The 20,627-nt window shown below is 34.7% G+C and overlaps 1 protein-coding gene across 2 annotated transcripts in view; it reads left to right on the top strand.

Moving 5' to 3' along the window:
• The window catches only part of LOC144441893 (serine/threonine-protein kinase B-raf-like), a 68,075-nt gene that overhangs the window by 31,835 nt on the left and 15,613 nt on the right, over positions 1-20,627 (top strand). The window contains exons 3-8 of one of the 2 annotated variants that reach the window (XM_078131154.1): positions 5,894-6,088; positions 6,881-7,033; positions 12,752-12,808; positions 13,193-13,344; positions 17,475-17,685; positions 19,185-19,242. In XM_078131154.1, coding sequence (XP_077987280.1) covers positions 5,894-6,088; positions 6,881-7,033; positions 12,752-12,808; positions 13,193-13,344; positions 17,475-17,685; positions 19,185-19,242 — 826 coding nt within the window. Of the gene's footprint in view, positions 1-5,893; positions 6,089-6,880; positions 7,034-12,751; positions 12,809-13,192; positions 13,345-17,453; positions 17,686-19,184; positions 19,243-20,627 lie in introns of both variants that reach the window. The other variant, XM_078131148.1, reaches the window with a different exon arrangement.

Genomic DNA, 20,627 nt, shown 5'->3' with positions numbered 1-20,627 from the left:
AATTCAAAGCATGTATCTGTATGAACCTTGATGAAGCAAAGAAAGTGTCAGTGTCAACAAACTTTTTGTACATCCTTATTTTTCTGAATTCAATAAACCAAACACTAGATATAAGAAGAATGGAATGTTGACATCCTAATCAAAGAGATAACTCAGCGTATTTTGTACTGCCAGATCCATCCTTTTGATCATTTCTATGGCATAACAGTTAACTTTGTGACAGATTACATTCAGGCCGGTAGTTAGTATTCTTTCTATTGACGTCACAGTAATGTCAGTTCGTGCAAGGGGGCCACCTGCATACCTGACAACAACTAAATGGTTGTTCACTGCTGATGTAGCTCCTCCAGAAGTAGTCAGGTCTGTTGTCATGGTTACAATGATGTCATTACTGTTTAAGCTGCTACAAAATCCTACAATGTAACATGTATAAGTTGGTCAGGAATTTGATTGCATATTTTACAAGCCAACAACCACTTGTTTTGATATGGGTCACTTGAACTATGAAGATAAATAGAATGCAATTGTCTAGACAACATTGATGAAGCTCGTAAGACTTTCCCATCTATGCATTGACTTGTAAGGTCTAATCTAGGCCTCATTATGGTGATAACATCCTTCAGGCAATGAACTCTCCAAGTCTCATGGTTTCTTATTTTAGAAATCCAACAACCAAATAGCATTTTAGTTGATTGCGTGTCCTTGAAAGTACTTGTCAACAATTTAAGTGATGTTAGTTGGTGTTGTTTTTGGGGCAAATGGTTAGTTCGTTTGCCTCTTCCCACTGTGGTCTGGGCACAATTAATCTATCCTTCATTCTGTCCATTTTTAGAAGATTTATATGTATTTGTAGGTCTGTGTATGTATTTGAATGTGTCTGTCTGTCTGTATGTTTGTGTATTTGTGTGTATGTGTGTGTGCTTGTGTATACACAGTGTACATGTACATTTGTATGCATACATACATTCGTATGTGACTGTGTGTCGCGTGTATGTGTACAATGTGCATGTATGTGTACATTTGCATGTGGAATGTGTTGTGTGTGTTTGTCACTACCTGTGTATATATATGTGCATGTACATGTAATATGATGTATGTGTACATGTGCATGTGGTATGTGTATGCCACTGTACATGTACATGTATGCATACATTCATATGTGACTGTGTGTGTGTCGTATGTATGTGTAAATGTGCATGTATGTATATATTTGCATGTGGTATGTGTTGTGTGTGTTTGTCACTACCTGTGTATATGTGCATGTATGTGTACATTTGCATGTGGTCTGTGTATGCCATTGTACAGTACATGTATGCATACATTCATATGTGACTGTGTCATGTGTGTGTATATGTAAATGTGCATGTATATGTATGTTTGCATGTGGTATGTGTTGTGTGTGTATGTCTCTACCTGTGTACATGTTCATGTGATGTGTACATTTGCATGTGGTATGTTATATGTGTATGTCACTGTACATGTATATGTATGCATACATCAATTCATACATGTATGTGGCTGTGTGTGTGTGTCCTACATGTATGTGTGTACCTTGTATGACTGTGTAAATGTGCATGTATGTGTAAATTTGCATGTGTTGTGTGTGTATGTGTATGTGTACATGTGCATGTATGTGTACATTTGTATGTGGCTGTATGTGTCTGTGTAGCAATGATGTGACACTACATGTACATGCATGCACCTGTCTAGTCTTGTCTATAGATATAATTCTTACTTATAAAAAAGTATATCATATTCTGTCACATTATAATCTGATCATGATTTTGTGATTACATACGTTTTATCACTCAGTTTTAGGGCAGTTATTAAAAGTCCTAACTTTTTCACCATGTTGAATGTTTATTGTTAAGTTCAACATATGTTTTGGGGTTCTCCCAAGATCTTTATAAAGTAGTGGGTTCATAACAATAGACACTGGTTTACATTCATTTGTCATTCAAACTCCCTGTAGCACCATCATTATTTCGTGTGGAGAACACTGCCTTTTCATGTTATATGTAGGGATAATTGTGTTGAGAGATGAGGAGGGCATGTGTAGTGACAGCAAATGATGATTTGAGATGACACATACATGTACACAAATGTATGCGGTATCATAACTATCTCCAGGGGTTATTTGAGTTCATCATCTATGATTCATTGTCTGCTGGGATTTCAACCTCAAGTCTTGTCAGTTATATTTCACATTCTGATCATCCTCATCATTTTCAAGCACATTAATTTTGTTCTACTTCTCACCAATATGTTTGTAAATTTCTGTCATTTATGAAGTGAAGGAATCTATTAGAATTAGTTAGTCATGAACAGTTTGTAGTCTCTGCTAGAGCTTAGTCTTTGTTGTAAATTACACAGCCCAAAAAATAATAATAGAGGAATCTCAGGAGATCTATAAGACAAAAGAATATATTGTTTTGTATAATTACTATTGTTTTTTTTTCATGGTAGAACTCACTCACTGTATAAACCAGGAAAGAAATGTGGGTTCCGTTGTTGGTTTGAAATCCTCAACAACTGTATATACATGTAGTGTATACTACACTGCATTACTCCTTGTTGTGAGCAGAGACAGAAATTACTCATAGCAGTTTTCAAGTTACAAAAAAATGCATCTGTGGAAGAACAAAAACATAATTGTAAGGATTAGATACACGTTTATAAAGAAGACCTAATACATATATTTGTAGTATAGAACTCCGTACATCCCCTAGTATTTCTTAAAAACAGAGTTTTGTAAATTTCCCCTTACACCTTTATCATTAATTTCTTTGGCATACATACATACATACATACATACATACATACATACATACATACATACATACATACATACATACACACATACACACATACACACATGCACACATACACACATACATACATACATACATACATACATACATACATACATACATACATACATACATACATACATACATACATACATACATACATACATACAAAGCTAATCCAAAGAAGATAGCACATTGATAACATATACAATGTTACCCTCCAATGCTCCAAATATGAATCAAAATGTTCAAAATCACCATTTTCTTTTCTGAGTTTCATAAATTATGCTTGCACAGATATGATTATATTATACCCAATATTTTTCTTCATTCATCCAGAAAATACTCAGGTCCTAAGGGTTTGTCTAAAGCTACTCATCAAACAACTTCTAGTGACAGGACCCCTTAGGTCACTCACATTTTCCTTGGCAGAAGGAAGAAAAATACAGAGGAATAGTATGTAATTGTGTGGAATAGTATGTAATTGTCTCGAGCATAATAGCCAAATTTCTAGGATAACATGTATATGTACATGTACATGATGTGTATATAAAATGAACAAAGTGAAAAATACCTGTGTTTTCTACCATCCATCATTCATGGTATTACAAACCACAACCATTAATAGAGCATAGTTAAGATTTAGTGCATACAAATTACAGGATGAAAGATTATAGAAATGGTATATTAACTGCAATAATGAGTAACAAATATAATTTTGATAAATAAGTATAATTTAGGAATTTTGATTTATTAAAATTGTACAGTGAAATCCTAGTAATCCTACCTTTTGTAGAATTTTTGAGATTCCAAAAAAATCTTCAATCTGCATAAAATATTTCCTATTTTCATGATCATGAAATTGTTGCATTTCGTGACTAATGAATACTCTGGACATATTATTACCTGAACAAATTTATGAATGCTGTTATTAGTAGTTATTTGGATATATCTGTCAATTTGAAGTATGTATTGTTCAAAAATATCACATAAAACCTACAAAATATGTCATTTTAATTTTGTAAATCTCTTGCATACTCCTTCCCATGTTTTAAATCCGACATACAATCTGTTGTTCTACATGGACATATCGCTGTAAGCTCATTAACAACATATTTGTTTCATGATTATTCTACCAAGTCAGCTATTTTGGGTTTGAACTATGCTTAAAATACTTGAAAAGATCATAGATCACAGACAGTTAGTATTACTTCAGTGCTTACTGACCATGAAAGTGCGGTATGCTGTTTATAATTTAGTTTCTATTTTTAATGCCATTAGGATAGAATTCTAGCTCACTTTTCCAATAGGGATTTAAATTTAACTATGTAATGGGAACTCATGTCTTATGTTCAGTTTGTTCGCTGGTGGCTATATTTAGAAAAAGGTCATGTGAGAACAGGCCCATATACACGATTACTATATACAAATATACATAAAGTAGAGTTGAATAACTCATAAGTCTTTCATGTGCATGAATTTGTTAGTATCCCCCATGTGTGAATGAATACTCCAGAGAATTACCCAAACATGGATATTCATCGGGAATCTATTCTTGGAAACATGATAAATAGTCATTGATAGAGATACGTAAACAGTCTGGAAATGCCAGAACAGATCTGTGATCAACCATAAAAGTTTAAAATTAGATAATTGGTCGTGATAAATAGACTCTGTGTCCTTAATAGTCAACAAGACAGATGCCAAGAGTTCGAGAATGGAAATATGAGAGATATTTTTACAATATCACACATTTAGATCGGTTGTGCTATTAATTACACATTCCTGAGGGTGTTAGATTACTTTATAGTTATACATGTACAAAGCCAAGGAGGGGCGTTATATGTAATGGATGTGATGACATTCAAAGTAAACTGTTACAGACTGGAATGATATAAATTGTCATGTTATTAGCACAACTGGACATGTGCTACATGTACCTGCCAGATGCACACAGACAGACAGGCAGGCAGGCAGGCAGACAGACAGACAGACAGACACACACACACACAGACACGTACGTACGTACTTACGTACGTACGTACGTACGTACATACATACATACATACATACATACATACATACATACATACATACATACATACATACATACATACATACATACATACATGCACGTACAGACGCATGCACACACACACACACAGTTACACTGACACCAGGAGAGAAAAAGAAGAGAAACATGCATGGTTTTGTGTAAGAAATATTTTGGATATTTTAATAGGTACATAACTTTATAAGATACTGGAAATATTATTTGAAAATATAGCTTGAGGAAAATGTTACCCTTTTTGAAAGTAAGGTATTACACTTTGCCAAAAGTGAGAATAGCCAACAAGCAACAGAGCTGTTTGCAAGATAGTAATAAAACTTGGCATTTTGACCACAGAAGCAATGCATTGCACTTTGAATACATATTTTCTATGAATATGCCAATTTTTACTTTGACCACAGCAGAGAAAAGTGAGATAGTACTGTATACATGTATGTATGTTCCCTACTTTTGACGAAACAAGTGTTCTGATGATCACTCTGAGCCCATAGCAACAATGGCATATCTGCAAATACACACCCAGCAACAGTGGAAGTAGAACAACTGTGCACTATACATGATATGTTCCAACCATCTGCCCCCCCCCCCCCCCATCTATCCTGGATTCTTGTAAACCTAAAAAAAAATCCCCACCTGAAAATGTACATGTACAAATGTATGTACACGTCAGCATCATAGATTGTACATTGTATAACATTAACAGGGAATACAGTTTTGCATTACATGTGTATAGGATGATAAATGTACGTACATGTACATTGTACTGGAGTCAGGAATGTTTGAGGAATACCCTAAGTTATAGGTGCCATAAGTCATGACAGTTTCAGAAGGGTTTTGGAACATGAAACTGTTCTGACACCTACTGTGCTTAAAATAGAATTCAGATTATTTATGTGTGAATGCAGTATATGACAGGCAGATTTCACTACATACATGTACAATCCATAAATTGATTACAATAATAATGAAAATATAAAAATGAAATTATCACTGCTTTCTTCTTTCTCATCAGGAATATGAAATCTTGAGTGATAAAATCAGCAACCTACAAGAGAAAGAATTGGACTTACTAGATCGTATGAGTAATGGTAGGACATCACCCTCACCTCAGCCATCCCCTATACCAGTACCAGCTAGGCCTAGCAACCCTAGATCACCACACGGTAACCTGGTAAGGGTATGGCTACCCAATCAACAAAGAACCACGGTAAATATAGTGTTTTGCTAAGTTTATACAAAATAACATAAATTTATACTTTGTACCTACATTTTAAAGTAGGCTGTGTTTCTCAGATTTTATATAGAAGAGTAGCACAGAAGTATTATAGAGGAAATGTGATAAAGTTGACAAATTCCAAATTTAATGAATATATATTCATATGTACTGGTCCCAGTACAGGTAACACAATAAGTGATATTTTTGAAAGAACCATATTAAAAAGCAAATTGAGAACCCTTTACATTTCTACATATACCTTTAATACAATTTATTCGTTCTTAGAAAGTACTGTAATCCTATAAACCACTTGTGAAAAAGTGCCCGGAAGGTTTGTATTTTCCTTTAAACAATTCCTGAAGAGTATTATTGATAAATGGTCAGTTACACAATATGTTAAGAATTTCAAACTCATTTTCAGTACATGAAAGTTTTTACAAAAACCATTCTGTTGCTTAATACAAAATACTACAAGGCAGTCTTTTTTTTAGCCAAATGTTTTATAGGTTATGAAAAGAGGAAGGGGAATAACTGATGCCGTTTACATACTATAGAGACACAAATACAGAACTTTCTATTAATTAATACATGTGTTTATGTTTCATTAAAATATAAAGAGTTAAAGTACAAATTGCTATGTTGAACTAAAAATTTAAACAAATTTTGCAGATAGACTATATTGATGAACAGTAACTGCTAGAATGTGTTTGTTTGTTTGTTTGTTTGTTTGTTTGTTTGTTTGTTTGTTTGAAATGTTTGGTTTCATTAACTATATTCCTACAGATTGTTGCTAAAAAAGGTCACACATTGAGGGATTCATTGATGAAAGCCATGCAAAGGAGAGGTTACTCAGCTGAGACATGTCATGTATACAGAAAAGGTCCACATGTACCAGTGGATTGGGACACTGAAATGTCCTGGCTTGAAGGTGAAGAGGTAAGAAACAAAGATAGCTGAGAACATACCATTAGAGTTATTTTATAAAGATAGATTTCATTGAACAGAACTCTGTGAAGTTATGAGTGAATTTTCCATCTTCTTTTCAAAAATGGACTTCATAATTTCAAACTATAATCAGTTATGATGACACCCAGAACAAGGATATTGGATTACTTTCAGGGAAGGGGAAGGGGTTGAATATACTTTGGATCCTTTAATGTACCAGTGCTTTTGTTTAAGGCAAAATACGTGTTTTGAAATTTCCTAGCACTTCGTGTTTATATTATTTATTAGAGGCTAAATATACATGTAGTAGTCTAATATTGTACGTTGTTTTCCACACAGATTGTGGACATCTGTATTGCTTTGATCCAAAATATATTTTAGTCAAAATACAGTTATAGGTCAGTTATAGAGAATTTCATTGTAACTGGTTTCAATCCTATGCACTTGTCACTGTTTGTCATACAAAAAAGGCATTGTATGCATTGCTCAGGCAAGAAGTGTATCTTAGTTTAGTATGACATTATACTACAAGATTTGTCATGAATTGCTTACATTTCTGTAACCACTCGCTACGTCCAGTCGGGATGTCGTCACATATTCAAGTGATTACAGAAGTTTACAATGTTTCATTCTAGTATGATAGATAAATGAGTATAAACTGATTTGATAGGGAAAATTGAAAAATCTTGTCTTTCATATTCATGTACCATTTAAAATAACTTAGAACCCATTAACTGAATGTCGTCACTGGCTTGATTTTTTAATGATATGTAAATTTATTCACAAAGGCAGCCATGAGCTGATAAAATTACAAAAGGCATATCACCAATATTAAATGCATTTCATATTCAAGTAATAGTTATGCAAATATACTAGGTTATTAATGGCTGAATTTTTTTAAATTATAAATAAACATACACATGAATATGTAAATTGTGTAATAATCAAATATTATATACAAATATAAACAATAAAGAATATACAAATGATATGTACATTTATGCTAAAATATGTGTAAATGTTTGCTGATCATTTAAATAACAGATGAAAATATAAAAATTGATACATAATCATTATATATATATATATATATATATATATATATATATATATATATATATATATATATATATATATATATATATATATATATATATGTATATATATATATATATAATATATATCTAATAAATAATATAGATATTATAAGTATGCCAATATTATAAAAGCTAATGATCAATTGAAGGAATATAGATATTGCCCAATCTCCAGTGTGTGTGAAGGCTAATAAGGAGCAGAGTGTATAAATGTCAATGCATAGCATTACAGAGGCAGAGCTATATATACTATTTTATTGCCTCTCCTGAAATAACTCGGCAGTAGATACAAGTAGGTCAGTGTATGACCCTGACCAAGGAATGAAGATTGACGGGTATTCTGTATCCCTAAATAGAAATAAGTAGCTCAATTCATAATTGATTTCAATTGAACATCACTTAATTTAAAAATCCTCAAGTCGTCTTTCATTTCTTTTGATTTTTTTAATACCTTTTTTTTATTCAAAATGAATTCTTTTTGTCCATGAGCAGCAATGCAATGTGAATCATCAGTATAGGAGTCACGACAATGATAGTCACGAAGCAGAGTACGAAAATAGAATCTGTCATACTTAATTACTGTCACCATTATATTCTGCTTTGGTGAAACTCGAAATGAATCAACTCCCAACAAGGTCCTTCCCACACATATTACATGTATACTGTCAAGAGGTGAATTCTCCAAAATCAGTCAAAATTCTTCTTGCATACTTAATGCATGTATATTCATAAGGGCTTAATAGAAATGAGTAAATGTAAATGCTGTGTGTGATTTTTACTGAATCCTGTAGTAGAGGTATTACAATTTTTACAAAAGGGATCAAATTTTAATGATAGGGGTATTTACATGTATATGCACACATGTCAGTCAACATGGACTTGTTCTGTAATTGAAAGGAAATCATTTCAAGTGCATAATTTAGAAATATGATAGTAAATATGTCAGTGTGAAATAGCTATGGAGCAGTTGTTGTCATGACTAGCCAGCTTTGAAATATCATTTACTGTTAAATCTGTGACAGTTATTTTGATACAATGTAGTGAGACAAACCAAGGTTATCAAACCATCAGTGTAGGGAGACAAACCAAGGTTATCAAACCATCAGTGTAGGGAGACAAACCAAGGTTATCAAACCATCAGTGTAGGGAGACAAACCAGGGTTATCAAACCATCAGTGTAGGGAGACAAACCAGGGTTATCAAACCATCAGTGTAGGGAGACAAACCAGGGTTATCAAACCATCAGTGTAGGGAGACAAACCAGGGTTATCAAACCATCAATGTAAGGAGACAAACCAGGGTTATCAAACCATCAGTGTAGGGAGACAAACCAGGGTTATCAAACCATCAATGTAAGGAGACAAACCAGGGTTATCAAACCATCAATGTAGGGAGACAAACTAGGGTTATCAAACCATCAATGTAGTGAGACAAACCAGGGTTATCAAACCATCAATGTAGGGAGACAAACCAGGGTTATCAAACCATCAGTGTAGGGAGACAAACCAGGGTTATCAAACCATCATTGTTAGGAGACAAACCAAGGTTATCAAACCATCAGTGTAGGGAGACAAACCAGGGTTATAAAACCATCAGTGTAGGGAGACAAACCAGGGTTATCAAACCATCAATGTAGGGAGACAAACCAGGGTTATCAAACCATCAATGTAGGGAGACAAACCAGGGTTATCAAACCATCAATGTAAGGAGACAAACCAAGGTTATCAAACCATCAGTGTAGGGAGACAAACCAAGGTTATCAAACCATCAGTGTAGGGAGACAAACTAGAGTTATCAAACCATCAATGTAGGGAGACAAACCAGGGTTATCAAACCATCAGTGTAGGGAGACAAACCAAGGTTATCAAACCATCAGTGTAGGGAGACAAACCAAGGTTATCAAACCATCAGTGTAGGGAGACAAACCAGGGTTATCAAACCATCAGTGTAGGGAGACAAACCAGGGTTATCAAACCATCAATGTAAGGAGACAAACCAGGGTTATCAAACCATCAGTGTAGGGAGACAAACCAGGGTTATCAAACCATCAATGTAAGGAGACAAACCAGGGTTATCAAACCATCAGTGTAGGGAGACAAACCAGGGTTATCAAACCATCAATGTAGGGAGACAAACCAGGGTTATCAAACCATCAGTGTAGGGAGACAAACCAGGGTTATCAAACCATCATTGTTAGGAGACAAACCAAGGTTATCAAACCATCAGTGTAGGGAGACAAACCAGGGTTATAAAACCATCAGTGTAGGGAGACAAACCAGGGTTATCAAACCATCAATGTGGGGAGACAAACCAGGGTTATCAAACCATCAATGTAGGGAGACAAACCAGGGTTATCAAACCATCAGTGTAGGGAGACAAACCAGGGTTATCAAACCATCAATGTAGGGAGACAAACCAAGGTTATCAAACCATCAATGTAGGGAGACAAACCAAGGTTATCAAACCATCAGTGTAGGGAGACAAACCAGGGTTATCAAACCATCAGTGGAGGGAGACAAACCAGGGTTATCAAACCATCAATGTAGGGAGACAAACCAGGGCTATCAAACCATCAATGTAGGGAGACAAACCAGGGTTATCAAACCATCAATGTAGGGAGACAAACCAGGGTTATCAAACCATCAATGTAAGGAGACAAACCAGGGTTATCAAACCATCAATGTAGGGAGACAAACTAGGGTTATCAAACCATCAATGTAGGGAGACAAACCAGGGTTATCAAGCCATAAATTGCATGTATATACTTTATGCATTTATAATAGGGTTTTAAAAGTAAAACAACTAAACTTGTCAAAATCCTGTGGGAGACCAGTGAGGACAGCAACTGCGACTTGGAAACTGCAGCTTGTAAAACTGCGACTTAATTGTGATATTTTACTTGAAGATATTTTAGGGGGCCTTCAAAATACAACCTTTTAGCAATCCATTAGGTAGCATTTCTGTGAATCTGGCTAACGGTTCCCATTTTAAAATAACGTAATATAAGCTAATGTTTATGTGTATACTGAAGGATATAACTCGATGATTGAGTGAAAAACAAGATGGCTGCCATGCCGTGTGTCTGCATCATTCAAATGGTATATTTAAACTGACATACTCGCCCTTGTCAGCAATATAAATACCCAAATCTCTAGTATTACAAGAAAACTTTTGATTCAAATGGCTATGGCCATCTAGGCTGACAAGTCACAGGGGGCAGTTTGCAAGTCGCAGGTTGCAGTTGCAGTTTTCAAGTCGCAGGTCGCAGTTTCAAGTCATAGTCGCTATCCTCACCAATCTTCCATAAAATCCGTTATCTTTTGAGAGAATCTGTGGATTTGGCTCAGAATGAGGGAGATATTCAACAACTTACACACACACACACACACACACACACTCACACACACACACACACACACACACACACACACACACACACACATACATACATACATACATACATACATACATACATACATACATACATACGTACACACAGACATACAGAGACACAAGCAAACACACACACACACACACAGTTTAACATTTCACACACACCATATTATGCATATTTGAGTGTTATAGGATACACAATTATTTGAATCATAAAGATAATATTGAATTTCCTCCTTTATAAAGATCAAAAGTGTATACAGTAAATAAATCCATCATGTCTGATTTTATTATCACCCCATGCTTGGACTTGTAAAGACTAGAATCATGACACAAGTAGGTGTAAGTCATCATATGATACACCCTGTATTATATATCCATCATGGAGTTCTTGTGACCTACTTGTGAAGATAACGAACCCATCTCATGGGAAGCCATTATGACTTCACTTGCACTCTTTACGTGATGGTCATTCACCATCACTCGTCAGCTGATTTGATTATTTCCCTCCCATTTCAGACACATATTTGTAAGTGAATTTCAAATCGAAAACAGTGTTTCAATTTCAAGTTTTTAGATTAGTGTTATTTTATTATGAAAGCTGCAACCAAATCATTGGTCACTAATAATTGGTCACTTACTTGTAAAAAGACATGACAGTATCTGTTCATTAGTGGTCAATATTATCCATAGGTAGTGTAGTGACAAGTTTAAATCTTGAATGAAAACTTGGTTTTGAATCTGTTATCATGTTAAAAGTGTACTAGTTTGCAACTGTAGTATCGTTTTTTTTCAAATCAGCCAACCACAATGTATTCACTGAAAAGTGTTGAAATACCAATAATCGGACATTGTACATGTTAATGAGTGGTGGATCTCATCCATTATTACTATAATAACAGGTTTAAACAATAATCGCCATTGAGGGCACTGGTTTTTGGGTGCAGACCCAAAAATCAATTTGATTTGATTTATCATGTAAACAGCTGCAAAAAGTGTGTTCACCCAAGGGTGACTCAATACAGTTCAGGGTGTGATATTACAAGAAAGTTATTGTATGTAACAAAAAATTTCAGAAAAAATGATCAGTTGCAGCCAGTGCAGCTTTAATTAAACCATAAGAATTACATAGGACTATTCCTCTACATCATCTAGCAATCACAAATCATTACAACTTTTAATCACATTATGTTTACATGTATTTTCTTTTCTTTTCCAGCTTGTAGTTGAAGTTATTGAACGTTTCCAGGCAACAAGCAGTATATCACATAATTTTGTAAGTATTTTTTATTGCACACCTGGCAGATGATGATAGGAATTAGTTCAGTTTTTTTGTAAAAGGAATAGAAAGGTATAATCATTTGTAATGAAAATTCCTACTCAGAGTAAAAAAATTGCTGAAAGTGAATCCAAATATTTGCTAACATCTCATCAGCATCATCGGGGGTGTACTACATTATATAATCATTTGGTTGTCACCAAGTTTTACCTTTTGGGCAAGGACATAGTCAAGAAAGGAATACTGGAAGACTTTAGAAGCCTGGCTTCTTTGTAGAGTATGAATACTAACTAATGGTTTTCATCAGATCATGTCATTTTGACATTTGAAATATTAATCATTTTTAACATATACTTATGAAATTGCATCTGTCTCTTTCAGGTTCGCAAAACGTTCTTCACATTAGCATTTTGTGACAGTTGTCAACGACTTCTCTTCCATGGTTTCAAGTGTCAGACATGCAGTTATAAATTCCATCAAAGATGTGCTCAGAAAGTTCCCCCTCTCTGTGTGTCAGATAATTTTTACAAAATGTAAGTTGCTATAGTAACAGAATATATGTTAACCATTGCTATAGTAACAGAATATATATTAACCATTTATAGATAGCATGAAATTGTTTTTCTTTTCATTACAGATGAAAATTAATGTGTAATTGTATTTCTCTTGTTTGTACTGTTCTTGGATTATGACTTTGATTTTCTAAGGGCCTCCCAGTAGCTGTAAGATTCCAACATTTTAGTACTTTTTTGCTATTGAAAAATACACCAAGTGTTACTGCCAACAGTTCAGTTCTTCAAATTATATGAATACATGTAACGTATGTATTGAATGTTGATGGTGTCGCATACACTGACCATGTGTAAATAGTTCTAATAAAAAAAAGTACTGTCTACATTATTTAATCCTAAGTCAACAAATTTGAGTTTTTGGATGCTGTGTAGGGTTCTGTCAGTTGGCAATCACACATACTTCAAAAATACAACAACCTAGCTAAGTCAAATATAACTTGTAAGAAACAAAATAATGGAAATATGTTACAGCTACTGGCGCCATTTATAGTGGTCTGTAAGGGAAATCTGTATTCAAGTGTTGTCTCTGCAAGTTCTATGTTTTAACCTCTTCAGTTCATAACATGAATGGTACACCCTGTAGTAATTGAATAGCATTGTTTAACCCCCCCCCCCACACACACACACACACACACACAGTTTATTGACAACTGAAACTACTTTTCTCCCCCCCCCCCCCTCCAATTTATTGAATGAAAAGTGATCTTTAATACTCTCCAACAGATTATATTGAACAAATTTTCCTTCTTTCCTAGTGGGTATCATTGAAAAGAAATACATGTAATTTTTTGCCAATCTATAATTTTAAGAACAAAATTTATGTTATTGTCCCACAAGCCTTATCAAAAGAGAAAGTGTTGTACACCATTTAATTTTTCATTCGTTGTTTTCATACAATACTTTGTGCTATATCAGACATTGCAAAACAACCCTTTAAAATCACCTTACCATCAGGTATACATACATACATACATACATACATACATACATACATACATACATACATACATACATACATACACACACACACACACTCACACACACACACACACTCACACACACACACACACACACACAGATAGACAGACACCATAGATCATCAATATATCTGTACTGATGGGGAGTGAGAAAGATATGATATCGTGACTGGACTGGGTACATGTATATGATTTATATCTATGAATGCTGTACAAGGTGTCTTCTGAAATCCAACTCTATACTTTGCATGTAGACTTCTGGTATGGTCATAAAAATGGATGGTTTTAATAAAAATTGCATGAGTCTGGTTCTTTCTGTCTATCAGTTCAAACTAATTTGTTCATTTTTTGTGGTTTTTGACTAATCTCTGCTGTTCAGAAAAACTTCATGAAATTTTCAAACTCAAGAAGTCATTTCATAAAACCATTAAAACTTGTCATAGGGTCGTGAGAAAAAAATCACTGTAGTGTTGCAACTCTTCAGTACATCTATACTTTTATCTTTCTTTGACAAAGTTTACACTAAAGTCACAAATATATCATGCATATCCTTCAAAGCCAAGAAAACTTACTTCAAATACTGATTTATCTACATGTATATTGGATTTCAGAAGATATCGAGGAATTAACAATAATGTTAAAATATATAGTTATCAGACCCATGAAAGGTAATCCTAAAATCAACTGATTTTGTAGGGGTTACAAAGGAATTCATCAGTATACTATCTCTTGCATGTTATCCATTTCATTTTTGCATGATTTATTTGTTTATATTCTATTTTTTTATTCCTAATATAAGATGCTTTGATGCCTTTTATTGTATTTGTATTATATTGCCATGGTGTTGCCATGGTTTTATTTGTTTTGATTTCTTTAAATCATCAGCATGACAATTTTTTATTCATTTTTAGCACAACTGAACTGGTTTAGCAGTGCTATAGGCATCGCCTGGCGTCTGTGTGTGTGTGTGTGTGTGTGTGTGTGTGTGTGTGTGTGTGTGTGTGTGTGTGTGTGTGTGTGTGTGTGTGTGTGTATGTGTGTGTGTGTATGTGTGTGTGTGTGTGTGTATGTGTGTGTGTGTGTGTGTGTGTGTGTGTGTGTGTGTGTGTGTGTGTGTGTAAATGACTTAAAGTCAAAAACCGCCAGACCAATTGGCTTGATATTTGGTGGGGACATTACTTATGGTGTTCTAATGAAAAATTGTTCAAATGAAAATGATCACCTCAGAAATGTGCATTTAACATTTCAAAATGTGATTTGTTGTATTACAAAATGCTTTGACTTCAGCCTGGAAATGAAATTTTCTTGTTTTATTGATGCAATGAAATCATTAAATCTTTTATGGGCTACTTCACATGTCAGTGTCAATGGCATAAAGATTAACATCTGTTTAAGGTTGCTTGGCAACCTAGGCCTGTTTTTAGCATAGCTGAATTAAATTTTAGACACTATGATTAAAACAGGTTCATATAAATACACAATCCTTAGGCATTCAAAAAACAGTTTGTACAAAGAATAAGAAGTCACATTTTATGGGGAAAGAAAAATAGTCATATCAAGACCTCCATGATCATACTGTGTTTGGCAGGTTAAATTTCCTGCATGTACCGATTGCCATGATATTTGATGGCTGTATTACCTTGGGAGTGTCTAGTTGGGAAATTGTTCAAATCAAAATGATCTTACTACCAGTGTGTGATTTGGGTCGAAAAATGTAATTTTTGGTCAAAAAACTTACTCAAAATCAGTTGGGCAGATTGGTCTGAAATTTGGTGGGAACATTCTTAGGGGTGTCTAAGCATTCAAAATATGTTTGCAAATGTACCTAGCAACAAGACCACGCCCATAGCAACAGCTAACCGGTGAGGTATTTCACAAAGATAACCACTAGGATTAAAAGACAATTGAATAAGCATTCAAAAAATGTCTGCAAATATGCCTAGCAACAAGACCACGCCCATAGCAACAGCCAAATGATCAGATATATTGCAAAGATAACACAGACAAATGAATAAACATTCAAAAAATGTATGCAAATGTGCTTAGCAACAAGACCACACCCATAGCAACAGCCAAGTGATCACATATATTGCAAAGATAACAGGGATAAATAGATAAATGAATGTATGGATAATCATTCAGCAAATGAACACCTATATGTATACCTAGTATGGATCAGCATATGGGAAGACATTTTTAAAAACTATACAGTTGTGCTACAACGCCATTGGCGCTATTTTTGCAGATATTTTATCAACCTGTTGTTAAGTTGTTAAATTGAGTGTGAGATGGTTTAGCCGATATGTGGGTAGGTTGTCTTAACACAATTTTGTATACCAGATAAGGAAGCTGGGATTTCATCATTTTCTTCATCTGCCTTGTTTTCTCCCTTTCACATTTTTTTTTGTTATGATAAATTTTTATTTCATTACATTTTCCTTGACCATAACCATTTCTGCATGTTTTTAGTTTATTTCCTTGCATGTATATGCATTCATCTTCATGCATGCCCTTCTTTCATTTCATATCCCATTTATGAATGAAGTCTTAAAAAAAGGAAAAAAAAGAAACAAAAGTACTATGGATACTGCACACTGCATAATTTCTATTCAAAGCTTTCAACTGTAAGTCTAGTGTTCTCCCCAGGCATTGTCACAGCATAGTTCTTAATTTACATGAAAATGAGAAATTAATGTACACATTGTTTTGTTATGTAAATTATATATAAATAGTTAATTTACATAGCATTGATATGTAAATGTAGTTCTATTGTTTTCTGGAAAGACAACAGAAGTCCAACCTCAATCTCTCTAACCAGCACTGATATATTTCTTCCACGACACTGCAAAATTTCAAATACCACCTTGGACGGTGCCATAAAAGAGTCTGTGGTTTATGACAATGGACCAATCTATGCAATATGGCTGTTGGGAGAACACTATTTTCCACCAGCTGTTTAGAACTAACACACATTTATTCACAAAACTTGTCACGATCGTCTCTGTTCTTACTGGCACACTGACTAACACCACTTCACTTTTCAGAAATCATCCCAGGTCTTCCTTATCACAAAAAGTACTTACCCTTCAGCAGTGTACACATTCCTTTGCTTAGGTTACTCGGCTTTGACCGAAATGATACAATGTTAGACAGAGAATCAGAACCAGAAGATCAAGGATTGGCTTCAGAGGGGGCTTTTTCACTAGACCCAGCGGTGTCATCACCGCAGACAATACCAAAGCCAGTCCTACCGAGGGAAAGATCTATATCTGCTCCTAGCATAAATTTAGTGGATGGTGGTGCTGATAATACCCAGATTCTAGAGGTAAAAACCATTAATCTGATTCAAGTGACTTTTGCTCCATGCTGTTCAATGTCAAGTTCATATTACATACTAGTTAAGAGTGTAGTTTCTTCAAAGTACTGCATACACCTATTATTGAAATAATTTAAAGAATCAGTTACAGACATATATTAATACAATAAATGTGTTACATTTAACAAATTATTTATGATTAACATGTCAAGAATGATATTTAAATTTTTGAATATTTTGAAAACCTTTGATCAGACTATGATATGAATAAAGTGAAATAAACACTAAAGTTGCCTGAAATGTTGAAATGTACATCCTCTTGAAGTCAATACATACAATAAGGCTAAATTTCCATTATTTAAGAATAAGTCCAGTCAGTCTTATTTCTACCTTTAGTACACTTTACTCTTTTTGAAATTGTAAAGACTAAAAGTTTTAGTATTTGTGATGTCATCACAAGATGGTTTCCCATAAACCCTTGCAGGAAATCTCCAAAATATCTGAACACATGTCAAGTGCAGTTGAAGAAGTTACCGAGGTGCTTCTGTCAGTTGAAAGCAGTAATCAATACAAGTGTACTAAAGGCAGGAATAAGTCTGACAGGGTTTTATCTTTAGAATATTCTTGAAGGGCATCCATACTTAATTCTAAGTGTCTCATTGTACACCTTAAAAATGGTTGGTTGGTTACATTTTTGTTAAAAAGTGTAAAAATGTATAAATGTATGTGTACATGTTGCCATTGGCGATTCTTTCATTGCATAATTGTACTAACATTCTGAATGACTTAGAAATGACAATTAAAATCAGAAAAGGACTTTAAGACACCATTTGTTTCATTAAAGGTCCCAAATTTCAGTAATAAACGATAATTTTCAATCAGATATGCATCCATGGGGTTGTTATCATACAGTGATGTTGTGATAATATTCTAGCCCATAGAGGGCGTCATTTTTATAATCATTTCACCAGACTGAAAAGATATAGGGTCAGTTGCTTGCCTGTTGGTTACAACACCTGAGGAAGGTTGTATCTGGGATTTTGTGGCTGTTAGGATACCAATAAAGTTTAACACATGATTGGTTAGTGTGTGATCTTGATTATAGGATACTCAGAAATAGGACAAGAATATTTGGCACCATTGTTATGACTCTGGTAATCAAGGCTTTGGTTTACTTTGATGTGGTAGATTACATGTAGATCAAAATGGTGTAAACATTGGAAGTCCCAAAACAGTAAACTGCAAGTTTTAGGAAGTAGCTTTTCGAGAGCTGCCATGCTGAGACTATAATTAAACCAACATCCATTCAGTATCCTATCAATGTTGTCTATCTTAGTAAACCAAAGCCTCGGTTGCCAGAGTAATTATCTTATTTAGGGAGTACACTGGTTTACCATTGCACTATAGAAGTGTTTCTAATTTCCTTGCATTTTTAAAGAGTCAGGAATTGTATACTCATCCACCTGAATTTAAACAAACACTTCCTTTATATCTATTTTATGCTGTAGGAACTTGCAGCAAAACATCACAAGGCAACCATGGCACAGTCCTTTGCACATGCACACGGTAAGTAATTCTATTAATTAACTCTATTAAGCATAATGTAACATTTGGAAACTGTTACAACAGACAACATGTGAAGTTGGATGTTCTGTAATAGTGTCTATACCAAGTAATATACCAATTAAAACTGTTCATCAAGTCCTGGTTGACTTCCTTACAGTGAGTTTAGTTACAATTTGTCTCTCTAAGTGGCAATGTTATGAGCTGATTCAAAATGTTTAATGGTTCATTCCACCCAGCTGTATTGCAGTGTACACTGTCTAAGTTATCCCTAATCCTGCCATGGCCAGTGTCTTTTATATGGACTTGACCTGCATGAAGAGGGATAATTTGACATGCATTATCACACTATAATTTCATATAACATACCAAATGTGATGTTCCCATATTGTCCACTGTGTGGTAACTCACAAGAATGACCATAGTGAAACTTGTTGTCTTTCATTAGAGGGTATACAACTGTATTGGTATTAGGGACACATCATCTGATTGGTTCATATACTTACACAGCAGATTCCAAAATACCGTTAAGAGGCACTGTTTGATGCAACCATGCAGAAATCAATAAGAAACTTGCTACATTTTAATAGCAAGATCGCAATTTATTGCTACATTTAATGAGTCAATAATTTAAACCAACATTGCAACAAGACGCAGACATGTGGGTGCCAGAGTTTTGATGCATGGTGGCACGTCAGTTCATTTCATTTTGACAAAATGTAGCAAGAAACTACTCATTCAATCTTGCTATCTAAGTTAAAGTATAACATGTATAGTTTCTTATTGGTTTCTGTGTGATTGTATCAAACGGAGATGCTGAACAGTATTTTGAAATCTGCTGTAACAAGTGTACATATGATACATGCACCAATGAAGCAAATTGGCTTGTTGATTGATTGGTTGGTTGGTTGGTTGGTTGGTCGGTTGGTTGGTTGGCTGGCTGGCTGGCTGGCTGGCTGGCTGGCTGGCTGGTTGGTTGGTTGGTTGGTTGGTTGGTTGGTTGGTTGGTTGGTTGGCTGGCTGGCTGGCTGGCTGGCTGGCTGGCTGGCTGGCTGGCTGGCTGGTTGGTTGGTTGGTTGGTTGGTTGGTTGGTTGGTTGGTTGGTTCATTGGTCAATCAGTCACTGGATAAACAAGTAACAGATTTACATAGATGTACCAAGCAAAACAAATTGATTGGTCAGTTAGTAAACAAGTAACACATGTAACTATGTGTACCTAACAAGCCAATTGATTGATTGATAGGCAAGTAACGGACATATCTAGATGTACCAAGCAAGCAAATTGATTGGTCAGTTGGTTAATAAACAGATAGCAGATGTTCCATACAAGATGCAATGATGTTGTGGCTGATTTGTCTACATTATCTAATTAACCTTGCAGTAGAGT

This window comes from Glandiceps talaboti, chromosome 1, assembly GCF_964340395.1.
Source record: "Glandiceps talaboti chromosome 1, keGlaTala1.1, whole genome shotgun sequence".
NCBI classification, from domain to species: Eukaryota; Metazoa; Hemichordata; class Enteropneusta; family Spengelidae; genus Glandiceps; species Glandiceps talaboti.
This window is presented reverse-complemented; position numbering and strand designations above follow the sequence as displayed.